A 15,915-nucleotide genomic window follows, 5' to 3' on the forward strand; every position below is an offset into this window, starting at 1 on the left:
AGAGGTGGTTTGCAGCCAGGCATTCCTTTGGGAGGACTGCTGTGAGTTTAACAAAATGTTTGAAATAACCTCAGCAACTCCTCTCAACGCTGATCCGCAGCTTCAAACGTGCAGAATCAAACAATAGCGGCCTTGCATCGACAGTCCCTGGAGAGCGAACTCATGGCATAAGGTTTTCTCAGGGAAACCGAGTAACAAGCAAGTACCTCGGGAAGCGCCGTTCTCTGCCTGGGTTTAATCAGAAAACGTTGCTTCCAGCAACAATATATGGAATAATTCTGTAATGCAAACAGCCACCTTTTCTCCCTGCCTTTTCAAAGGGTAGCAACATTCTTGCAGTGTCTTAACTGGTAAATGCAAGTGGCACGACTTAAATAGAAGTAGCGCGGCTTTAGTAAACTAGCCATCAGGTTGCATGTTGCAGGATGGAAGAGTATGGCTGCTTTGAACTGGAACACACTGATGCACTTGTAGAGGTGCAGTAAAACGGTGTGCTAACCCTGAATTATAAAATAAAAAACATGTAGATGCAAGAGCTAATACAGAATGTTAGACAGTCTCCATCAGAAAGGAATTTATGAAACTTACGAAAAGGAAGATGTAGAAGCTTTCTCATATTGTGCATTTCAGATTGAGATTTTTTGGTTGAGCTTCTTCTAGTTATGCCCATCGTCCAGGGTGCCTGAATTCACTTTGCCCTGTATTGAGGTGGTTATATTCCAGGGAAACTTGGACCTATCTCCAAATTACCAAGTCAGGTACCTGGAACACTGTCAATTATCTCTCTCAGATGGGTACTGGAACTAACTTCCCAGGCAGGTAAAATGCCTTGTTTTCCAAAATGCATACCCAAGTGATCTCCACTAAAGCCAGAGACACCTTTGGCCATAATTTCCATGAAACGGTCCAGCAGTATAAGGATTAACAATTTCTTTTCTAAAATGTTTATGTGAGTACCGTGTTAATTTTCAGTACGTCAGCCCAGTCCTGCAGTGCAGGCAGTCTCTCTTTACAACACAAAACCTTACAGTCTGGCGTGCAAAGCATCTACCTGCTCTTGAAGATGCTGAGACTGAAAAAGAAAATGTTTTACCTTAAGCACACACGGCCACTTTGAGAGATGAACATCTGGAATACTATTAATAAACGACAAAATAATATGTTTCAGTAGAAGTTAGGGCATGAACCAACAAAACTTGAGAAATTCAAAGTTCACTCAAGGCTCTCTTGTCTTAATGACAAGCTGCCTTAAGCCAGTCTGTGTTTTCTTTCTCACTCACTGCATCAGTCTTCACTTAGAAAGCCTTGATCCTTGTAAATCAGTGTAACCTTAATGTTATTTAATCATAGCTTTTAAAAGTTAATTTCCATGAGAACTACATTTTCAAAAACCCTAACTTGTCATTGAGGATTATAAAAATCCTTTATTTGCCTGGAGAACAGTACTCAGATCTGAATGAATAAGTGTAAGTGAATAATGTGTTTCGACAGTTTGTTTATTAAAAATGTATTATGCAGCTAAAATTTATATTGTATTTATAATATTTTAATGACAGTGACTTGCACACTTTTTGGTGCATTCTATTAATACGCATTTAAAAATTGTGCTGTGCAAAATCCTAAAATATTTTAAACGGTCTCTTATATCCACATAAATATCACTTGATTTGTTTTTATTTCTCCAAATGCCAAAACCAATTAAATCATATTATAAGCCTGATGAAATGCTGCTATTTGATTGATGCCTTAACAGTCTCATTGCAGAGATAAAAAGACAGCTAGTATTAGTAAAAAATAAAGCTCATTAAGATTTAATCATATCCAAGGGAGGCGTGACTATAGAGACAGAGGCCTGATATTAGTTTCCATCCACCTTTTTTTCACCTGACAACTCCAGCTTCCACATCAACTGCGTATAGCGTCAATATCTGGCATTCACAGGAATGCCTACCTTGCTCAGCCCAAAAGAAATTCCCACTTCTCAGTGAAAACCTTCTTAGAAACGGCAGTCTCGTAGATTATTAGCAGTCTTTAATTTTTTTCCTTGTCTTTAGTAGAAATAAGACTTTCCCCAGCTACTGTGGTAACATCAAAGCTTAAAGCAGATTAGGTTTTGCTTGCTTAATTTTACCTTAAGCAGCATAAACTGGATGCCTGGATCCTTGAGACATAATATGCTGGTAACTTCTCTGTGTGAGGCTTGATATAGGGCTTGCTAGCTCCATGGACAAGTTTCCTATTATCTTTAAAAGTATGCGATCAGAACTTGTTAAACTTTTTCTTGAGCCACGTTTGAAAGCAAATATATTTTTGTGCAGTTGCCACTGCAGGAAGACAATATTAAGTGTCTTAAGGGAGTTGGGCCCAAAAATATTGTAGCCTTCCGAGTTACAGGTTAAGGATCACATTTTTAAAGCAAAAAGTATTCAGTTAATTGATTTTATTAAGTATTGGATATTTTTTTTCTTTTTTTCGACCAGATTTGGTGAAGTCGAAGAAATAAGGTGTAATGCCTTGAAGATATCTTTTATTTAAATCAGTGTGCATGTGTCACTGGATCACAAAAATGTGTGGAGGAGTTAAAAAGTGACAGGGATAATAAAACCCCACAGTTATCTCTGACTTGCATTCAGAGTTTTTAAAATGCACTGTCTTTATGTGCAAGTACCTTTATTTGTTTTTAAAGCTCTATATAAATGAACAGTAGCAGAAATACTTCTTATAAAATATTCGGAACGAGGCTTGTGGTAGCTGCTTAAATGGAAAATTTCTTGCTAATCAAAGTCAGTTTCTGACCAGTGGCTATTAAATGTTTGCCAAGATATATAACGCTGTGTCATCAGCAGTAATAAACTGGTCTAGACGTAAGGAAGTTGGCTGACTGATGCCAATTGACCTTACTTGAAAATGTGGTCTGAAGTTGTTGCCTACTAGCCTAGCTCTGCAAATATCTAAATTCCCCCCGCTGACACAAATGAGACTTTTACAAATACTCTAAAATAACATTGTGGATCCTTAAACAGTAAACTTATTAGGTATTATAGGGGGGTTCAATTATTATATCTTCAAGGTTTATTAGTACCACAAGTAAAACCAGTTTACTCACAACCGTGATTCTCAAGCACCACATTAAATTGACTTAGAATGTAATAATATGTTTGTGAATTTCTGTAATTCCCTTTTCCCAGGAAATAAGTTGTGATGTACAAGTGGCAATACTCTAATTTGCTTGATGTGTAAAAAGAAAAAAGGAAACAAAGGCAGCTTTTTAGCTGCCACTGTTGATGATCTGACATTAAAAAGTGGGGGACCAGAACGCAGTCCTTTGAAGACACATTCAGATGTGACCTTCATAATTAAAATCACCAGCCAGGTAGACTGTTGTGCTTTCATATAATGTGAATGCTCATCTGAATGTGTTTGATAAAATATTTGCTTAAATACATGCATATTAGAAATAATAATTCATATGCCGGCATTTCATTATCAGAGTCACTTGGAATTAAAATTATTTACATTATGCTGAGACGCATACAACCCATCTATAACAAATAGACTAAGAATAAATAAAGTGAACATTTATTTAAGAACAATTGCAAGATGTTTTACATTTCTGCTCAGTATCGAGCAGTGTGTTGAAAATGCATTTTTCATAAAACCACATGCAAGGCTTTTTGATGGTGAAAAAATCCACTCACAACAGCCACATGTCTAGGCAAATCCTTAGAAGCTAGGATGGACCCCACACAGACATTCCAGAAGAAAAGACATTACTAGAAAGTAGTTTCTCTTGAAGTGAATATGTGTGAGCCTACTAGGCCACTTTGATAAATAAATAAAAGTCTTTTTTCTTTTCTAGCACAAAACTAGTTCAACTGGAGGGCAAGTTAAACGCAGATTCACTTTTTACTTGGGTTTTTTTTTCCCTTTTTTTTCTTAAGCGATCCCTTGGCTTATACAAAGATGCAATTATTATTTATTTTTTTTTTAAGAAAAAGAACCATTTGGCTTTGGGTTATCTCAGTTTACCTTCCTGGCTTTTCAGCATACCTCCGTGAAACTCCTTTCCAAGAACAAAGCCCAGTGTCCCAAGATTATCGATGTACAAATCTGTACTCCTTTAACTATGGGTTTCTTTCAAGATCGGTGTCACTAAACCAGTATAAAAGATCCTCTGAACACTCCTAAAGTAGCGCAAAGCTGACTTATTTAGAGTAGTATGCTCAGACATAAGTTTTATCTAAAGCACTGTTGAGCCTGTAACTATATTTAACTATACTTCAACTATATTTTACTATCTCCAGCATCTATCTCAAGTGCTTCAGTTCATTCTTTGAAAGACACCGTCTGCTGCCCTGAAGACTAATTTTAGTCTTCCATATCAAGCCTAAATTAGGCCTAAACCAGTCCATGGGCTTTTGTAATCCTGCTCTCTTCTTGCCATGCCATGGGGTCATCCGCGTCTTCCCTCCCTTTTGGCAATTCTGGAGCTCTGACCCCGCTCTAAAGTGCAGCTGGGCTGGCTTTGGCTGCCTTGTAGTCACAGCTTCTACCGTCAAAACTAGACAATGACTAGATCAGGACGTATGTAATGGCAACTACATATATATTGGTTGATCTTTATGTAAACCGATGCAACCTGCGTGGGCAATTTTCACTTGCTATGTTTATTACGTTCTGAAGGAAGCTTACCTCTATATTTCCCGTTTATTGTGTTTTTACTGCGTGGAATTAACCAGCCTTAGTTACTTAGATTTCTTTTCAGCTTTAAAAAGAAACGCCATATAAAAATGAAGTTCTAAAAGTAATCATTTCACTGGAATAGGTAGAACTACAGTTTTTTTATAACTTTTGGATGATTTCCTTCACACCTAAGCTTTATAGGGTAAGCTTAGCTTACCCTAAGCTTTTTTTTTCCTCTCTAAAAACAGGGGAGGAAAAATACAAGTTAAGCACATTTTTAGGGATTTATACAATTTTTCTGAGCAAGAACAAAATCCGTAGGAGTCCATAGTTTGTACATTCTAAGCTTGATTTTCATTTTATGCTTAAAACTTTCTCCAGTGTGTCTTTCATATGAAATGGGACAACCTGGCCTATAATGCATACCGTATCTGTATCGTTTTCGAACCATTTGGTACATTTAACATTTCTTCTCCTCCTCAGAGCTACTAAATGAGACCCCCTTTCCATAGCAATACTAGGTGAGCGTTCTGTCATTTTAATTTATTATCCTGTGTAAACCAGGGTTAGTCACTAACTTGTTAAATGTTATGATTGATGCAGAAATAAATTTGTAGCTTTACTTTGGAATTCACGGCGCCGAGTTTCGTTCTTCATGGTGTCATATCTGCACTTTGGAATGAGTCGAATTAAAAAGGATAATTCTTACTTCTAGGTTACACTTCCCTACCTCATCCCCTTACACAAAAAGGTTAAGTGTCTTTTCAAATTAAGGCAGCAGTAAGTAACCAGTGGCATTGTTTGTGATTTGCCAACTCTGGGCGTTAATGAGAGAGAAATTAGCACTTAGCAGCAGGAGTTCCTGATAGTCAGTGGCAAATGCTTAATGTGCCAGCAAGTTAATTTTGGTCTTAAGTACTGTACTTAAGTGTTTCGAAACAAAAGCGTGGTATGTTTTTTATGTGAGCATAAATATGGGCTGTGTGATATAGAGCTATAATAGAAGGAATGACACAAAATAGTGGAAAAAAGTGCGACCTAGGCAGCACAGGGCACATAGTTTTGCTGTAATAACATAGTCAAAAGCAGGATTGGTGCATGTTTTCATGCTAAAGATGTACTTGCTCCTGCAATTAACAGTATGCAGATGTTCTTGTACATAAATTTTATCATCAAATTTGACATTTCTGAACATAATCTTTTTAGCACAAAATATTCCTGAAAACCTGTGCTTGAGCTGTGGTGATTTGCTAGAAGGACGTAAATTAGCCCTTTGAGAAGTCTCGAAGTACTAATTTTATTAAGAATTGCAGTTTCAAAAAAATAAGTTAACAAATCACTTAAGCGCAATGCCCCATGCGTTTTATGGTGGACAGGGGATTCAGACTGCCACGCAGAGCAAAATGAGCCCTTCAAAACTTGGGCTGAGCAGCTGCTCATTAGCACCAAGACTTTACCTGGCAAAGGCGCTTGTAGTGAGTAAGTACTTGTGTACATTTCGTAGCTTCTGCCTGGCATAAAATAGCCCATTAGAAATGTAAGGTCTGCTCCCTGTCTTCTGGGGATTTTTGCTTTTAAAATAACCGCGGTCAGTACATAAGTACATCTCCACCCAATTAACCCTTTTCTGTGCTTCGTTGATGTGAGAACAGATACGTAACTCAGGTGAAATAACAAAAGTAAGGCCCATCCTGCATCAGCAAATCACTGCCTCTCACTGGAGGCAGTGAGCGTTAGTCCTTGGCCTCACTTACCATTTGAGCCTCGTTAGGTCAGCTGGCCTCCGTGGCACACCTCGGCCCCACATGAACTTAAGCAAAGGAAAATGGAGAGAAGCCCTCAGAGACGGTAGAGGCTGAAGTTGTTGGCCAGCCAGAGAGAACTCAGGAATTGGGGCAGGCAGCATCGTCCTTCCCTATGAGCCACTTTTTACTCTTTGCTTTATTCAATGCTACACAGGTTTGAATCTGTTAGCTGGTATAGCTGGATTTGTCAGAGTTTTAACTTTTCCACTTTCAAATATCATCTTTTCAGTTGCAAAAAACGCATGTGCCAATGTTGCCTCGGCTATGCTGAGCAGTAATTTACTTGGCCACTAAACTGCGGCCACTTCTAGCTTGACAAGTAGTAGCCAGAAACCAACATGTTACAACGCTATGCAGCAGTTTTGGGCAAAAGAGTACCGTATCTAATTGAAACTGCAGGAGGAAGCCACAGGGGTTTCTTCTTCCTTTGATGCCTGTTCCATTACATGAGCACATCGAATAGAGTTTTCCCTCCATTGTTGGAAAGAAACCACCCTAATGAAGCCAGTCTGGCACTACCCATGGTTTTGAGTGCTTGTATTGTCTGCTAAGTGGACATTTAGGTTACCGTGCATCCCCCCTACACACACACGCATTTTTATTATAATTAAACATTAACAAAAATTGGCTACCATATTGGTTGAGTCCTGAGCACGGCTCTGCATATAAACCATTACATGACATTCTATTGAACTTTTTCTTGTACAGACGGTATCTAACAGCTCATCCTGCACTGTTGGTTTTGGCAAGTTCACTACAGCATATAATAAATCAAGGAAAGAAAAAGCTTTTTGGCCTCATGTTGTACAGACTGCTGTAATGTTAGACTACAGAAAGCAGTTCTGTTTTTAGACATCCTTTTACTAACCCAACATTCATAATTTATGATTTCACTGTAAAATTCCTGCAACACTACACCAAAAGTAGTGCTGCCCTTTAATTAAGTGCTCTCAGTAGGAAAAACGTGAAACTGATGTGCAAAACATATCGCAGTACACAGTGATTGATAGTGATTACTTCTTTATGAACCCAGCCTGAAGGTCTGAACTTCCTGATGGGTAAAATAGTCCATGGGGCTACTTCCTGAGATTGCCTAGTGGGGATCAGTCAGCGTTAGCAATATCTGAGGAATTCCTGAGGCACATTTCAGAGACGTTACAGCAGAAACTTTCTGTTTCTTTCTGAATTGGGCTTTGCCTTAATAATTACCCGAATAATAGCTCGTTGCAGAGATTATATTTTAAAGATTCGTTGTTATCTTCATGGTGTTATAATTTGGATGAACTGTGACTTACATAAACCCCTGTATTTTTAATGCCTGCATGTCCCAATCTGAAAAAGCAGAGAGCATGGCAAGAGAGACTTCTGTATGTATCAAAATTAGTAGATGTTACTAGGATTTAAGGCATAGGTCTTTTTTTACCGATACGTGCAGGGTATTCAAAGCAAAAAGCAAAACTCTAATTGTTTGAGTCTCTAAACAGCATTTTTATTCATGGAATCAGATATTAATGACATATATCAATTCCGCATTGACTGAAATTTGAAAATTAAATGGAAGTCAAATTTTGCAGTGAAATTAACAGATTTACTTGTGTTGGAGTCGCAGAGGTGGCAAAGTTCAGTCACTTAAGTTCATTTTCCTTTTTGCTTGATAGATTTGGCCCTGGATTGGTCATCTACTGGTATGGATTTATTGAAGAGCTGGACTGCCATCGTGAACGTGGTATCCTGCTAAAAGACTGCTTTCCTACTGACATTGTGACTCTGCGACACAGCATGGCTCAACGCTGATGTTGGGAGGAAGAGGTAAATCCGGAAGCAATTTTACTTTCCTGCAGTGTAAACTAATGGCAGCATCTGCCCTGAACTTCAGCTGAACTCCTGCTGCCTGCCCTTACGCTACTGCCTCTTTACACAAACATATCAAGAGTTTCTGTTTTGCTTCAGACCTCTGTTGTGATCAGCCAAAAGAGACAGACACAACCCACTCGTTATCAGCATTTCTGTCTCTGTCAAACAGCTAGTTTCTAGATACTCATAATCTTTCTTCCTTCCGGATGGCTTCTTCTAGCATTCTAAACAAAGACAAAAATGCAGAGGCTGAAAGGTGCAACTTTCAGTTCTCATCCCTCTTACGGAGTCGCCTTTAAAAATAAGTGGCTTTTTTATGGTTTCACTCACAAGTTTATTCAGCGCTAGTGATCTGGCTGGAACACCGATGCTGATGTGGGAAGTTGGTAAAGACTGTTATTCTGGGGCTTAAAACAATACAATGCAGAGCTCATAAAGCCCAAGTGGTAAGACAGGATCCTGTAGTTTCTGGCTGTTACGGTAAATAGCCAGATTTTGAGAGAATAATTGTATATGTGTTTTGTCACTGTCTGATTGCTAAAATCAACAATGGAGTCCCAAGTTAACAATTACAAAATAGATAATCTAAGTTAGGGAATTTTTTGGGGGGGGAGGGGAAGTGAAGAGCAAGGATTTATTTTATCTTTATGAGCCTGTGAAGTTTGGGGGTTAGTTTTGTGGGTTTTTAAATAAGTAGTTTAATGACTCAAAAATAACTTGTGTTTTGTCTTCTCTTCCCCACCCCCCAGGGAATCTATACCTAGGAATTTTTCTCTTAACTGACTTTAAGGAAGGAATCTGTCTTGACCCCTGTAGGTACTATAACATGCAATTTTCTGGCGTACTGAAGTCCGAAAGAACAATGCGCAGGAGCTCTCTGTGGGTTACTTCTGAAGATTATAATTCTGATGTTCAAGAAGGGGAGTGAAAAGAAGACAGAACAGTGCTTCACACTGGATCAGTTCCACAAGACAAATAAAGCACGCGAATGGGCATAAGTTTTGTGCGTATTTATGTATTTTTGTAAGAAAGAGCATTGTTTTTCTCTTGCTGGAACCACCGAGATCAGAGGTCTATTGCGGTGGGTGTCAGCCCTCCTTGAAGTTTTGAGGAGCTCAGTCTCATTCTGTTTCCATCTCATCGCCACTCGGAGGGGCAGTATTGGGCCTCAGGTTTGTGCTTTCAGTTAGAAGTTTCTTAACGGTTGCAGCTTATTGGACTTGACGCTCTTTAATAATCTTTTCTTTGCTAACTTGCATTTAGGAAAGGACTAAATATTTTAAAAAGTCAATCAGAGTTTTTCATATACGCTCACCATTTTCAGAGAAGTTAAGCAGAGGTACGGATTCTGTTGTAGAGTTAAAGGTGTGATAACAGTCTCCCTAAAGCACAAGTTGATAACCTCTTCCATAAGGAAAGGCTCTTTAAAGCATTACCATCCATATTCATCATCTTTTTCAGCTGAGGTGATACTTTGTGCGCCTGTGTGATTTCAAAAATCACATGCAGACTTTTTACAGTCTTGCCTTGAGTTAAAAGAAAAGGTATTAATCCTGGTCGGTTTTTTTTCAGCTATAGTTTTCAGATGCACACCCAGTATTTTTATTTTTGAATTTTTAGTTCTTTCTTTAACACCTTTTGGTTAGTTTGAAATAGGAGTTTATCATTTTGACGAATCTTTAATTTTCAGGAAAAAAAATATCTTCAGTCTTGCTAGAACTCTGTCCCCAGCTGCAGAAATAAGCCGGTATAGCTCCACTACGGTGAGTTATTGTTGCATAGAGATTATTTTCTTGGGTTCGAATGTGTTGTAGCGGAAAGATTTATTTTTTAAGAAATATTCAAACACCTGTAACTCATTTATGTTCAACTATTTAAGGTATTATGCTTAGCTTATTTTACCCGACCAGCTTTAAGCATCTGCCCATAAAGATACACAGAAGCAATCTGTGAAGTGTACCTGCCTGATGCTACACAGGAGCTGCATTGAGGGTGTTGCTGCCCCTGGGACTTTTAACTGCGGTTTAGGTTAGTGGAATGTGTGAAATCAAGAAGAGGATAAAAAAAGAAGAAATAAATGAACATTATCGTAGCAGAAAATTCAGAAGGAATGGTTGTCTGAGTGAAATGGGTTTTAAGGGCAAACTAAATTTGTTTTAGCTAGTGCATATGCTTCCTGTTGTATGAAATCATTTAAATCAGCTCTTACATGATGCACTAATGCTGCTTTTTTCTTTTTGAATAAATTAAATTTATCTGCACAGATGTTGAAAATTCTGCTCAACCTCCATCAAAGCTTTGCTTTATTTGTTTTTACATTAAACAAATTTATGTGGGGACACACAGATAAATCAGGTTAGGCTTGTATTTGTTTATTTATTCCTCTACCTAATGCTGTGACATAACAGGTTGGAAAGCAGTACAGCTGTCTTTAATCAAAGCTTTGACCTCATCTTTATATATTGCCCCCTTTAAAAATCTTTGTATTAGAATGAAGATGAAATAAGCCACAAAAGTGTACATACTGTACTAATTTCATTACAGGCTATTGAACGAGCTTTGCCACCGTGAAAATTATGCTCTCTCACTATTTTAAATGCTGAAAGCAAACACTGAAAAAAATTAAGACTACTTTGATATTCCTACTTGTATCTCGCAAAAAACCCATCATTTGTGTATTTTCTCTATCGGATGTAAAGATCAACCTTAATATTAAAGAGGAGAGACTACTGTTTGTGGGTTGTTTGTTGTTTTTTTTTCCCTTAAACAACGCTGTAGTCATTAGAACCTTAACATTAAAGCCAAATCCAGTTTTATGGAGTATTCTGTAGAGTGTGCTAATGAATTACGCCAAGCTAGAAAACAGAAGTGTGCATAAAACTGAATGATGTTCTCACTGGCATATATAGACTTGCCAAGCATCTGCTCTTACAGGCACTGTAATAAGGCCTGTTCTGAGCTTTAGGAATTGATGTAATTGTGTTGAACAAGGAAGTAAAACTTCCTTGTATAGGAGAAACAGCACAATGGTGGGTCGCACTCTAGTATAAAAAGAAAACATTTTTTACCATTCCTGTGTTATGGGGACGTATTATTAGTAAGAGTTTAATAATCTTTCCCTAAAGCCAGCTCAGAGCAGAATAAAGCTTCTGACCTAAAGCTGAAGAAAAAGGACCAAATGTCTTACTGTGCTTACCTCATTACTGTTTTATCACCTTAATAGTACTGATAGTTAACCGTAGAATAGTTTGGTTAGAAGGGACCTTAAAGATCATCTAGTTCTAACCGCCCTGCCATGGGCAGTTCATGAATAATTTTTCATCCTATTTTGTTATATTCGCTCATTCAAAAAGTCATTCTTTCTTGGTATTTGCTTTTGGATTTCTCCACCCATCCAGACTACTACTGAAGACTGTTCATGGCTCTTTCCATTTGCATTTAAATCCCCCCCTTTTAATTTTCCATCTTTTTTAACCATTTTGCATTTATTTATTCAGTGTCCTCCTATTTGCCCTTGTTTCCCTTTTGAAAAGCTTGTCCTATGTTTTCTGCTGCCTCCTTCTGTTTCCGATACTACATCTGAGGAGTGCTGTTTCCAGTCTATGTGCATTTGGTCTGACCACCACCTCAAGCAATTTTGCTCTTACTCTAGTTTAAGTAGCAGCTTTAGGTACCAGGCAGACTGTCCTCAAATTCCCACACTGTGTTGTAACAGAGGAGCATCGTGGTGCTCATCTTCATTCCCTTGGTTTGAAATGCAGGTCGTTCCTGCAGGCTGGGAACCTTCACAGAGCAGAGCACTAGCGCAGTGCAGTTGCTCCGCTATTGAGAGTAGAGTCGCACAAAGGACTAAGTTAAGAGTGCATTTGTGCTACTAGAAAATAGGCATAGCCGGTGTTAGGAATTTAGCTGTTAGAGCGGTCTCTCTCATTAAGGAGACGTGCTTTCTGCGAGTCCATGCCTAGCTTGCGCAGCACTTCTGCAAGAAGGTCCGTTGAAGTCAAAGGTTTAGCTTTCCTCCTGTGCCAAAATCCGCTTGGCTCGGAAGGGAAAAGGTGGCTGGCTCCCCGTTTTCAAACCATACTCGTCCTGGCAAAAGCTTGTACATCCTACAGGTTGTTCTTATTTTCCAGACTTGATTGCGAGTCCTCAAGGATCAACAAAAAGTACAAAGAATTGAACTCGAATCTTCCTTTTACTTCAGCTGAAGTAGTCTCACTATTTAGATAGATTCTGAAGGCATCTTCTGCACTTAGACTGTGAATACAGGTGAGAAAAACAGTTGTTAGAAACATGCTTTTGTTATTTCAAGGATGAGATTATAAATACATTAGGACAAATGCTGCTCAAGTATTAATTTAATATTATGGAACGAAATGGGAGGCTGCCTGCAAAAACAACAACAAAAAAAATTCCTCCTATCGTGTTATTCTAAGTCACAAAGGGCCATTTGTTGCAGATTTGCAAGTTCCTCAGAAATAGCTGTTTTATTACGTTGACAAAAGAAGAAACCTCAAGGGCTTGCTCTTTACAGTGGTGTGATAGGAACCTGAAGTGTGCCTGTTGAAAAATGAACCAGCTAACAATGGGAGCTTGGCAGCAACTTCACCATTTATAGAGAAACCGTCTATCTAGGACGATCTGTATAAAATAGACCTCGCTTAGGTTAGGGAAAGGTCACAAGTTACACAAAGTTTGGATAGTCTAAATGCGTTACTCAAAACTAACTCTCCTGTGTATAGTAAATATTATTTGAACCTGTATTATTAAGAACATGCCAGGATTCAAAAGATTAAATAAGGAAGATGTAATTATGAGCTAAATAATAAACAGAGCAGTTTTAGTTCCCCTTGTGTTTTTCACTTTCCTGCTATTGTTTCATATATGGCTGTTATACAAAGAGCAGCTTAGGTCAGCTACTATAAATTATGGGTTTCGTACAATAGTAATCTACCAAAATTATTTCAAAGCTGGATCAAAGAGCTTCAAAAGACTTTTCAAAAACTTTTCCACATAATAACAAGACTTCATTTTGATGCCCTATTTTTATAAGGATTTCTTGATGTAGAGTTGCGTCTTGCAGTATTCAGCTACTTGCATTGATACATGAGATTTGCATAATTTATTTGCAGCCTCAAATAAGCATGAAACGGTAATATCAAAAAGCCTCTTTTTAAATACGTTACCTGGTGCATTTTTTGGGCTAGGTTTTTAAGCTGATCTAGGCGAAAAGACTTTTGTTTGGTTGGTTTTTACGAAAACTAGCAAGATTTCAAGTGGAATTTTGTCTGACTTCCTTCCCTTTACAAACGTAGAAATCATATTTGCAATGAGAGCAATCATTCAGGATGATAACGATAATTCTGCTTGGTAGCTCGTAGCTGGCGTCGTGTCCCTCTCTATGATGTTGGCCGGCCCTCGCTCCTGGACAGCTTTCCCCTAGTCTGAAGAACGGCGTGTCATCTGCACCCGTCCATGGATGTGGCACCGCCGTGTCACAGCAAAGTGAAATGTCAATGCAAGCGTATGGAGACGAGGTAACAATATTGAAACCGTGTCAGTGCACATCTACAGAGACCACGTTACTCTGTCAGGGTGATTTTAGGAAGATCACTTTGAAATGTTAAAATGAAATGAAACTAAGTCAATTAGGTAATAACAATTGAGGTTCAGGGATTAATTGAGGGCCTAAGGTGAAGCCAGTGACCATTAACCCCACCTAGTTATTAATTCTCAGAGAAATACCCTTGGCTAAGGTTATTCTCATTATGTAGAGGGTTTGGAGTTTTTTCCCCTATATTGTGTAAATACTTCTTGCTGTTGCTTCTAACAGTGATAGCACAAAGTGGTGTTGAAGGGCGGTATAAGGCACATCATTAGTACTAAGTTAAGTTTTTATAGAAAGTGCATACGCCTAATACCAGGCAAACCCTTGGTTGGTGGTGGGGTTCTTTTTAATATAGATATTTAACAGATTGATCTTGATGTTCAGCCGGCTCTGTATAAACAGACAGATTTACTATAATGTATTTACCTCTGAGAATTTGCCGAATGAAAAAAATATGAACGTGGAGAAGTACTAATCCACACAGCAACTATTATTTGTCGCATGGCCCCAGTATTCATTGTTACCATAAAGCAGACATGGGAAACGGTCAAACAAGAATTACAGAACTGTGTCAAACAATAACTATTACATAATTATTTTTTAAAATATCTAAACAAGCACCAAGTCAATGTTTCATTATGAAAAATCATTTTTCCAGAGTATATGACTGTAGCGTTAAGGCACAAACGTGTGCTATATCATTTATTTAATAATAATGAGAGGTTCTTGCCAAGATCGATGCCTCTTTGGTCCTACGTGCTGTACAAACACATACAAAGTCCTCCCGGGTCTCTGTCCTAACGAGAGATGACATAGGAGAGTAGGTCAAAGGAATGCAATTGTTTTATTTTTATATATTTATTTATGTAAATACACCTAAATTTATATATAAATATGTATAATATATACCTTTGATTATTTTTGTATTAATTAATACCAGCTACCCTTTCGCTTGTCAAAGTCCCTGTTACTTGCGTGGTCTCTCTAGGTGTGTTGGTAGGCATCTTCAGGGAAGGGCGATAACTCTACGCTCACCCCTGTCGTACAGGATGGTATCCCATGGCTGAGTGCTGATGAAAGCGCGGGGACATGTCAGCGAGTTGACAAGTGACAGTGACGCTGAGAGAGCGTGACACAGAAGAGGGGACGAGCTGCACCTGGAGGAGGCCAGGCCCGGCCCTGCTGAGAGCCGGCAGGTTTTAGAACTCGAAGTGGACGTTTCGGGGCTTCTGTCTGCAGTGTGAAGCTGCACAGATGGGGTCTCACCCCACAAAGTGCCTCAGGGCCACTAAGAACATTTCTGAAAGCGCTTTGAAACTCCCAGTAGAAGAGCACTGTGGAAATGCAGGCTTTATTACAAGAAAACATTTTCCATTACGAATGGAAATACTGGATTAATTTTTATTCTTTTTTCCCATAATGAGCATTCACACCACACTCCATTTTGTATTCTGCCTCAGCATGATAGCTCCATACTGAGTGAAAAAACAAAAATTAGTTTAATCAGTTTGTTTCCAAACACACTTTAAGGAGCCTCATTTTAATGTCTTTGGCATTGCATTACATACAAAATGATGAAATACATTTAGAAAAAATAGTCTGGCTATGTATCATGGAAAAAAAAAAAAAGGATGGGCTCAGTTGGGTCTCAAGACATACAGTTTCATCCTTCCTCTGAGGCAAGACTGTCTATACAGATCAGCTTACATGTCTGTCTAATGTATTCTTAAAAAACTCCAACGACGGAGATGCTTAGAAAAATTATGGGAATCCATTCCACTACCCATCTTACGTAGCCAGAAAGATTTTCCAATGTCTTACCGAAGTCTTTTTATGCTATAATAAGCCTGTTACATCTCATCCAGGTATAAATGAATGTGGAGAATCTCTGATGGCTGCCTTCTTTTTCTGACCTTTTCCAAATTCGAATATTGTTTTCTCAACTAAACAGCCTGAACTCTTCCA

General features: G+C 38.5%; 1 protein-coding gene across 3 annotated transcripts in view; it reads left to right on the forward strand.

Annotated features, from left to right (window-relative positions):
• Positions 1 to 12,580, forward strand: part of CDIN1 (CDAN1 interacting nuclease 1) — a 128,423-nt gene extending 115,843 nt beyond the window's left edge. For 2 of the 3 annotated variants that reach the window (XM_063331489.1, XM_063331491.1), the window contains 2 exons: positions 8,147 to 8,297; positions 9,092 to 12,580. In XM_063331489.1, coding sequence (XP_063187559.1) covers positions 8,147 to 8,282 — 136 coding nt within the window. In that variant the 3' untranslated portion in view covers positions 8,283 to 8,297; positions 9,092 to 12,580. The remainder of the gene's footprint in view (positions 1 to 8,146; positions 8,298 to 9,091) is intronic. The other variant, XM_063331490.1, reaches the window with a different exon arrangement.
• Positions 12,581 to 15,915: the final 3,335 nt, after the last annotated feature.

This window comes from Chroicocephalus ridibundus, chromosome 4 (genome assembly GCF_963924245.1).
Source record: "Chroicocephalus ridibundus chromosome 4, bChrRid1.1, whole genome shotgun sequence".
NCBI classification, from domain to species: domain Eukaryota; kingdom Metazoa; phylum Chordata; class Aves; order Charadriiformes; family Laridae; genus Chroicocephalus; species Chroicocephalus ridibundus.